Source organism: Anarrhichthys ocellatus, unplaced genomic scaffold (assembly GCF_004355925.1).
Source record: "Anarrhichthys ocellatus isolate YVR2014 unplaced genomic scaffold, GSC_Weel_1.0 scaffold133, whole genome shotgun sequence".
In the NCBI taxonomy this organism is placed as follows: domain Eukaryota; kingdom Metazoa; phylum Chordata; class Actinopteri; order Perciformes; family Anarhichadidae; genus Anarrhichthys; species Anarrhichthys ocellatus.
Window position 1 is genome coordinate 82,611 of NW_022280163.1, and position 10,101 is coordinate 92,711.

A 10,101-nucleotide genomic window follows, 5' to 3' on the forward strand; every position below is an offset into this window, starting at 1 on the left:
TGTCTGTCTGTGTGTATCTGTCTGTCTGTCTGTGTGTCTGTCTGTCTGTCTGTGTGTCTGTCTGTCTGTGTGTCTGTCTGTCTGTCTGTGTGTCTGTATGTGTGTCTGTCTGTGTGTCTGTGTGTCTGTGTGTCTGTCTGTGTGTCTGTCTGTGTGTCTGTCTGTGTGTATCTGTCTGTCCTTCGCACATCTCTTCACCAGTTGATCCGATCTTCACAGTTGGTAGGTGTATAGATGGGGACACAAGAACGTGCACTGCTGAACTTGGTGCAATTTGGACACGTGCCACTTCCAATATCAATGATCTTTGAAAAATCAAGCGCATAGCTCTTTAAGAACCAGCGGGAGCAGGGCTTCGGAGTCCAGGGCGTCGTCAACGACGGGCCTTATTGACCGCACTTCACTTTTGCTGCTTGATGCTGGACATACTAACGTTACAACCAAACCCGTCTTCACTTCCCTGGAGTCAATGAGCAATGAGCAGATCCAGAGAAAGCTGCAAGCAGCACTTCTAGGTGCCAAGCTATCGGTTCGCTTCGTATTTGCACTGCAATCAAAAACTCCACATTGTACCTTTGTAAATAGACTATAAAGCAGAGTATGCTTTAGGGCGGGGCTACCTTGTGATTGACAGGTCTCTACCAGAGCCGTATAGAGGGTGTCTATGTCACTCATCGGCAGTCCAAATATGGTCACTTCCATTCACTGGATGCAAAAGGTCATGATGGCAACGTCCAAACGTCAAACTCTAGGCTTCAAAACCGCAGTCCACAAACCAATGGATGATGTCACAGTGACTCTGTCCACTTCTTATATACAGTCTATGCTTTACACCTGTTGATTTTTGGCCACTTAGGAGCAGTAAAAACTAGCTGTGAACACAACATAAACATATTATTACCTTACAAATTGACATGGCAGTTGCTACTTTGCACAGCCGGCAGATATACGAAGCACCATTGTCATTCGTTTGGAGGTATGTTTGGGTCTGCCTGGATAATGCCAGTCCAATAATCACTCTCCTTTTTGCTCTCCACCATCACCTGAGGAATATATATGTTTCATTAGCTACTAAAAGCTCCACAGTATGAACTTTGATCCATCTCACATTTGGTGCTGCTGGGCAGGAAGTGCACAGAGGGTTTTTTTAGAGCTTTTCTGCAGCTGCGTCTGGAAGCAACACAGATGAGAGAACTGAATGTGAACCAACCAGGCAATCAAATGTAAATAACAGCGGAAAATTGATTTAATGCAGACACTGAGCTCTGTTGTTGAATGAAGAGAAGGGGAAAATGATATTGTTGATCATAGTTAACTATCGTTAACATCAATGCCAACCCATGCCAATTCCAACCCCAACAACTGGTATATAAACAGGAAGTCAGTGGTAGAGAAGTAAAGCCCGCCTCTTGCTTGATTTGATTGGCTGCCTCTGTCAATTGTGACATTGACGAGCGGTACGACAAGTTTTAAAAGTTGAGAATATTTTTACTTTTTTACTTTTTTTAATTTTTACTTTGAAATACTTTGTACTTTCTTTTACTTTTTACTCTGAAAAACGCGGCAATAGGAAAACAACGGTTTCTAGCGACGCTAGTCTCGGCGTGATCGGCCCATAAGGGGAGAGAAAGGGGATAACTGTATTTCAAACATGGACACATGATGAAACATGTACTCAAGGAAACAGACTGAAAAGTGTGAGCTGAAAGTCTGCCTTACCATCAAGTGACAAGAGGCCGGCACACAAAGTTAGCAAATGAGGAGCTGTTTGACTTCACACTTTAGATGAAGCACACCCGGACGGATACGGAAAATAAACACGGGAAACAAGTCTAAACACACACGTAAAGCGCTTGTAAATTATCACTGTTAATTACCACAAACACACTTCGTCCTCCTACAGACACACACAAATACTTTCATTACCTCTCCGCCCAGCAGCGGCAGCGAAACTTCCATTGCACACGTTTTATTTGTATTTCTTGAGCTGTAACTCAGTGTGAGAGGGACTCCTGCACCTGTCTGAGCATCACTTTATTTCCCAGTAAATTTCCCGCCTCAATAAAACAGCAGACAGACACTTCACAGCCAGGGCAGGAAGATGTCTGACATCTCAGCCCACGCAGGATGGATTTATTCACCCTCCTCTCCAGAGGAGCATTGTGGGTAAAAACTGGAACAATCATTGACAAAAGTGACAGGGAGAGTAAGTGGGAGGAAGAAGGAATGAAAGAAAGGGGTAAAAAAAAAAGGGGGGGGGGGGTTACTACTCAAACAAAGAAAGCACTTGGCGGCACCTATTGTTGAGGGATCTTTCATTTAGCTTCAAGGGACGGCTTTCGACAGCGACCTGAATGAGTGGATGGAAAGGGGGCGCGCCTCTGCATTTGAACCGTGCGGCCCAAAAGGTCAACCGGCCCCTCCAGCGTCCTTATAAAGGTATACCCCTGTACAGCACACAGACCGCCGGCAGACGACCATGCGCACACTGAAGTGCACTCAGTCGCGATTGCACGCCATTAGACAAACACAAAGGCAGGCACACACACACGCACCGGTTTGTTTTTCCCCCCTTTTGGACTGGTTCCAGCATCTGGGGACAGCGTGACTGTGTAAACTTCTCTCTGATTGTTTAGCCTAGCGGTCACGAAGATATACTGAGAATGTCCACGATACTGACGTTTGCTTTAGCGTTATTGCTCAGATACGTCTGTCGTCTGTTCTTTCGGAGGGCCGCAGGTTTTCCCTGTGGCTGGCTTGCGTTTTAACCATTTATGGAGGCATGAGCATTTTGAGACACACATTTCCTCAAAGGCCATAAAGCTACACTTGGCAAAAGTAGCACCGACTATTTATGCAGGTAGAACTTTAGTTTGACTGCTCTGACGTATAAAACAGTGAGTTCAGCATGTAAATGTCTGCTTCCATTTACTCTGTATGTTGAGAGCAGGTTTACAGGTTCAGTCCTTCTGGTGCGGTTTGAATGGGGAGAGTGTTGGGAAGGGATCCAAACCTCTATAGCATTCTGTATGTGTATCTAAACAAGGCTTTCTTAAATGAAATGCATGCTAGGAACTATGGTAATTAACAATGGCTGTGACTGGAAAGGATCCCATTTCCCACGTATACATTACCATATATAATGAGATTTGTTTACTGCACTAATGCAGAAAATCCTCACAGATGAAGTGAGTTCGGATGTTTTCCGAGGTCTGTCAAGACGAGGAAAATCCAGTCACAGTCCATTCGCCTGGCAACTTAACGCCGCATTTTGGTGTTCTATCACAACTGTAGTGAAAAGGCCTTTTCACCATATTACAGTGTATTCTGGGAAATATACTATATAATGCTCTCAAAGCTGTTCTACGCTAAGAAACATCTGCTGCTCTGGAGCCAATGGGAAGTATTAAAAGAAGCTTACTGACAATTATTTTCTCTGCGCCCAGGTTGCCTTTTAATTATTTAGGTTCTCTTTCACCATTAGAGTACGTGACTCACTGATGTTAAATGTCTTCCAAAAGTTTTTTACAACCTCTTACATTTCACCAACGACAGAAGAGGCATGAACTAACGCTGCAGTGACAGTGACATGAAGCTACAAACTGACACTGTTTTTTCAGTGTTTGAATGACGGGGTGAAGCGTCGACCAATCATATGTTCTTGGTTCACCCTGTTCCGTTCCATTCAAATAATGCCGTGAGCCGGTTCCCAGTGATATATAACAACATAGCTACATCAGAGAACACTTCCATGCTTGGCCGTTGTCTTGCTTTTGTTGTTGTGTGTGTAAACACAGTAATAATTGCCATTGGTTCTACTGTATGTAAGTAGACAGACAAATATCATTAGCAAAAATAGATTAGAGTAGAAGAGATATGAGTTTGGCTTCATTTCCCTGGTGTACTGTCAGAGGACAGTATTGCATTTGTTTGATTCTCAAATATTGGTGCCAAACGTCAGCATTAGAAAGGAGCCATTGTTCTCTAACTCTGAAGGACTGAAGCTTGATGTTTACGATTGATGAATAAGAAAAAAATAATCTATTTTTGATATTCTCCTCAAGATCAGTGTCCTTTATCTGGAGCAGTAATATGTATAAATGTCCTGATGGATGAGTGACAGAACGTGTGGTATTTACAACATACGTATGCCCAAAACAAACATATAATGCGAACGTCTGAACTTTGCAATTGTATGTGATTGTTTGCCATCTAATTACAAAACCATGAGCACGTATAGCTGCTTTAACAGTCTCAGTACTTCTTAGAAGGCTTTTCACATCATTTTAGTGAGGTAGGACATACTACCTGTCACAGTCCTTCACAGGGGCGTCGTTAGGCCTATTTTAGGGGGGCTGAAGCCCCCCTCAAATGTTCTTCAGCCCCCCCAAATAATTTGGCATTATTGGCTTTAAAAAAAAAAAAAGAAAAAATATATATTTTTATTTTGGTGATGTCATTAAATTAAACTATTGTTTCTCACATGGACAAGTTATTTATAACTCTCACATGCTACATATGTGCGTGCGTTCTGGTTTGTATGTTTTTTCCCCCTTCAAATTACATTCCAATAGCCTATCATCATACTTAACGATATAAAGTTGACACTGTCAGGTCCATTCTCCATCCATTGTGTGCGGTCCCTTTAAGAGTTAGGATTTGGGAGTGACGCGGATATTCTTTACTTGAGAAAAGTTCATATTTGTGTTGTCAAGTTTCACTATGACCCTCAAATTCTGTCTCTTGTGTTATCATATACTGAATGCAAGCAAAACTACAGAGCAAAATCACACTCTTTCTGATTGAACCAATCTATGAACTGTCTGAAACAATGGATATCCACAGCCCCAAATGGGCCCCAAAAACAATTGCGCGCAAACATGCCACTCCCCTTGGGGCTAAGCCCCCCCTTTCTTTGAATCCTAGAAACGCCCCTGGTCCTTCATAGATGTATCCAGGAACTAGTCACAGCTCTGCTCATTGTTACTGGACGAAAACTATGTCAGGGGTCTGTAAAGTTTATAAGAAGTGAACATAGTCATCATGACGTCACCCTTTGGTTTGTGGACTGTCGTTTTGAAGCCTCGAGTTTGGCATTTTGGCTGTCGCCATCTTGTTTTTTGAAACCAGAAGTGACAAGAGAGGGCGGAGCTAAGTACATCCGAACACTGAATAAACCATTTTTTGCCGACCAAATTGTTAACAATTAACTTTCGCAAAGTGAAAACACACTGTCAGATGGTTAAAGTTGTCAGACAAAAACACGGGCAACTCCCAGTCGCTACCAATGTCATGGTAGCGACATGTCAATCACAAGGTAGCCCCGCCCTAAAGCATACGCTGCTTTATGGTCTATTTGACTCTAAATGGACCATAATTTACTCAATGAACATCATGATGTATTGAAGAAGACTTGAAACTAGAGATTGAGACCATAAAGGAGTCGCCCCCTGATGGTCAGTAGAAAGAATGCTGCTTTAAGATACTTTCGCATTCAATAGAAGGCAGGACTCATTTCTCTCTCTCCAGCCGGTGGGTGAGTAAGGAATCCTGCGCTTTCTTTGATTTTACATGGCTTGTATCGTTTTTAATCTGTTGTTTCTCTCTGTTTATTTTTTTATACTTAACAGCCGGTCACTTAAAGGCCTGTCTGGCACTGACTTGGAGATACTGTCACCACAAAGGTGTTGGATGAGGTTGCGTTCAGGGCTCTGTGCAGGTCGGTCAAATTGTTCCACACCAAAGTGGGGAAACCCTTTCTGTTTGGGCCCGGCTTTCTGCACAGGGACATCGTCACACTGAGACAGGAAAAGGTCTTGCCCAAACTGGCACCACAAACTTGAAAGGACACTAGTATTTGAGATTATGCTATAGCATAAAGGATTCATTCATGGAACTAAGCCCCGGCCCAAATCATGAAAACCTGAACTTAGCTTGGCATGCAGTGTTATTGGCTAATGGCCCCAGAACAAAGTGTTTGTCCCTTTGGCTCTTCTGATTTTCCTGCCACAATCCACAAAGCAGAAGGCCATAAAAACCGGTTATTTTAAGTGTGCCCATTTGTCTGTCTTTATGGAGCACCCTGATGCCAACGTAAGGAAATAAGTGGACTGTAAGTATGATTAATGTATCTGCTTCTAGCTACCCTCCAGTGGCGATGTCCTCCAAACCGTACGTGAGCCTAAACAGATCAGCAGTCCACCTACACTCAGACCCGTCACTCTTCCTCCGTTGCTTTCTGGAGCCGGCGGGATGACGTGTTGCCTCTGACATTTTTTGGCAGGAGATGTGTCGGACGGCCGGGGGTCCTCGTCCTGAAGCCCCGCATGAGACCCCTCGCTGGATGCCTTCAGTTCATCTGACAGCCTTTATTGCATATGGAGTACTTCGCACATCTGTCAAAACAGATCAATGGAGTTCAAATGGGTGTCAGAGGGGCAAACCGCATTGCCACGGGCCAGCGCATTCTTCCCCCCCGATGCGTCACTTTGTGTGTGTGTGTGGTTTGCATGTGTGTGTGTGTACGTCACAGGACAGCCATGCTGACTCTTTCGTAGCCTGCTGGGTTCAGAAAAGGGGGAAGGCCGATTGAGGACCCGGGCCCGATCTTCTCTTCTACTGTCAGTCTGTCTTTTCTCCTGTCCTGTTGCTCCTCCCCTCCTTTTCGCACTCTTTCATCCTCTCTTGTCACGCCTGCTCGGTTCTCTCTTTTCTTTTCTTCTAGTCCTCTTGTTTGCTTCTCACTTATCTCACCCTGTCGATCCAATGCTTTATCTTTCCCCCCTCATAATCACCTACCTCCACCTCTTGACATTTTAGCACATATTTCCACTTTGTCAATCAATCTTTTTCCCCTGTTTCTCACTCTTTCTCTGTCCCCCCCCCCCCCTTTCTCTCACTCCCAGTAGCCAACGGCTCAGCTTCATCATACACCAAAGAGGCCAACCATCCATGTCTCAGCACTCAGGCCGCCCCAGCAGCTGCAGCAGCAGCACACTGCGCTCTGATGTGGAGAGAAACCTGATAGAAGCTATTACAGCAGCTCAACTCCCAGTAGCCTGGCCACCCTCTCATGCTCACATACACACACACACGTTAAATACAAACACATGCAGGCAGACACGTACCACATGTGAGGGATGGACTTCATTCACTCCCTCACCCTTTTATTCGTGCACACACAGACACACACACCTACGCTCTCAGTCAATCGGTGTAGCTGAAACCACCCCGCACAACAAACAAGTCGCACATCTGTCCGCAGAGGTGAGGGGGGTCGTCCACACACGGGGCCCTCGGGCAGGAGCTCAATGACATGCTAATAACGCACTATGGGGGCAGCAGCAGCAGCAGCATAAAAACGGCCCACTGACGGTATTAACAACTTTACGAGCAGGGACTCCAACAGCCATCACTGATTTACAAGCGACCGTTCAAGCGTCTCTGAGTCAAGCGTCTCTGAGATCTGAAGGATTTCCCCACTGTCCCCATAAAATAGGACTAGACGGCAGTCGGAATCGCTCAGTTTGAAACTCCACGATTATACGCCGGTCAGTCTTCTGGATTGACGACGTCCAGAGTCCAGTACCTGACTGGGACATCCTGTTTGCCAAACTGATGAATTCCCCTCCAAACGAGAAACACCGGGCCCCCTGAACCACTTTTCACTTGGGGGCCCTGAAACAGTAAATATCTATAATCCCTATAAACCCTGTCCAGCTCTGGGCCGCCCCCCCCTGCATCATCACACACATGCACACACCCCTTCCCCAACCCACCCATTCGGGGAGGGGCCCTGCAGTGTAAGAGACCTAATCACCAATAAGACATTTCCTCTGAAAATAACAATCAACATGATGTGTGCTTCTGAAGGGGACGATATTTACACATCATGGTCTCAGGAAGAGACTTTCATGAGGGAAATGACCCCAATATTGAGAAGATTTTGTCCCAGTCTGCCCCATATGGGAGAGTTTTTGTTGGTGCTAGTTTTTAAATGATCCTTTTTTTAATTATTATTTGAGTGAGATCATGTTTTATTTATTTATTTTATTCATTTAATCATTTATTACAGTGAATCCCTCATTAGGGTGGCGCAAACAGATTATTTTGATATTATATATATTTTTTCGATTAATCAATTAATTGTTTTGATGAAGAATTTTCCAGAACCGAAGACCATTCAAATAGCCTGCATGTTCTCACACTCACAGTCCAAAACACACACCTATAATTATATACAATTAAATAAACAGCAAATCTCCACATTAATCAATCAGATTAATCGCTCAGTTGTTTCAGCCCTGAACTATTTCACATTTTGTTATGAGGGACCCACCGGAAGCCCCTAAAGGACCCCTGAACGTTCCCGCACCTCACTATAGAAGCACAGTTCATCATAGGCTACATTTTAAAAGGTTTTGAACTGCAGCTCTTTTTCCTGACGCAAACACAACCAACACATTCACACACGTGTGTCTCCGTTCACGTCGACCCTACCTGTGTCTGCTGGCCGCTCTCTGTCCCGTCTGCACACCGGACTCCGCATATCCGAGACCCCAACTAACCCGGGCCAACGAGAGGCAGGCGAGCAGGTAAACCCCCGTCTCCATCCTCCTCGCGTCAAACGCAAAAAAAGAAAAACGTCGTTTAGCTCCAGAAGTTTGTCCTGGAAAGGTGTCACGGTTACTGTCTGAGGTCTTCAGTGACGCGCCGCCGGTGAGTGAAGACGCAGAGCCATGACTTCACGGGATGAGTAGATCCAGTCAAGTGCATTTCAGTCGCTGAAGCGGTGGAGTCTGACTGGAGCTGAGGAGCGGAGCAACAACAAGAAAAGTTTCCTGTCAGAGCTCCAACAGCCGTCATGCCCGCTCAGGGTCTCTCTCTCTCTCTCTCTCTCTCTCTCTCTCTCTCTCTCTCTCCTCTCTGCACTGGTGCAGCCTACATTTTCTCTCTGTTTTCCCCTTTTCAGTTCTTCTACTTTAACTGCTTCACTGGCATTGTAAGGAAGCCCAATTTAGACCTTGCCAAAGCGATTTTACAGCAAAATAATGAAGAAGAGAGTCTGAAAGAAACAACAGGCTCCACAAAACCTAAAAAGCCCCCAAAATTACAGTTCAAAAACAGGCATAACTTCTTACATTACCATGAAATGCGTAGGCTACTAATATAGTTTACCTAGTCATGGATTTGTAGATGTACATTTCACGTTTTTTTAAGAGCACTGTGTTATCTTCAAACGAGACTATTGCCGCCTTTGAACGGAGCCACCGAGGAATTGCAAAGGCCTAACGACAGAAAAAGGGAATACAAACATTTTCCCTTAGACATATTGAAAAAGTATATAAAAGTATAAAAACTCTATAATAAGCTAAAATTACAATACGTCAATTTACCTCCACCTTAAAATGACCTTCCATGGCCTCCGCCGTTTCCGAAAACGTCAGCGAACACGTCACAACTCGTTAACTCTGAACTTCAGAAGATTCCCACTTACGAGGTGATGAATATGACGAGGGGGGGGGGGGCTCTTCTAGTGAACATGGTAAACACAACCCCGTTTGAAGGCAGCATGTGACATTTTTGCTAAAATATGGCCACAATTGGCTAAATTAAATGTATTCTTTTTTTCCTAACATTTACGAGTCCTGAGTCAAGTCTGTTCCAGAGCAATATCTGTCTAAAGTCGGCTAACATTAGTAAACAACAGCCACTGGTCAGACCACATAGAGCTGTAACAGCAACACCCATGAATGTATTGAATCGACAATTGCATCTTTTTTGCTTAAGAATTAAATTTTCCCTAATTGTTCCTTTCTTTAGAAAGTTACAGTCTTACTTTAGATGTTGAAGAAAAAGTCCAAAGTTGATTGTTTTGTCATTTGCTGTCATTACATTACATTACATTACATTACAGTCATTTAGCAGACGCTTTTATCCAAAGCGACTTACAATAAGTGTCAATCTCAACTCGATCTATAGCAACATGGATGAGCATAAAATGCTGCAATATATGGAAAAATCTTCTAAATAGTACAATCCCCCCCACAGTTGGGCAAACTCCATGGGCGGATTCAATTCAATTCAATTCAGTTTATTTTG

The 10,101-nt window shown here is 44.2% G+C and overlaps 1 protein-coding gene across 2 annotated transcripts in view; it reads right to left on the reverse strand.

The window, feature by feature from the left end:
* The window catches only part of emilin1a (elastin microfibril interfacer 1a), a 24,805-nt gene extending 15,992 nt beyond the window's left edge, over positions 1-8,813 (reverse strand). The window contains exon 1 of one of the 2 annotated variants that reach the window (XM_031877312.1): positions 8,500-8,813. In XM_031877312.1, the coding sequence (XP_031733172.1) occupies positions 8,500-8,612 (113 nt within the window). In that variant the 5' untranslated portion in view covers positions 8,613-8,813. Of the gene's footprint in view, positions 1-6,206; positions 6,663-8,499 lie in introns of those variants that run through there. The other variant, XM_031877313.1, reaches the window with a different exon arrangement.
* Between the last annotated feature and the right edge of the window lie 1,288 nt (positions 8,814-10,101).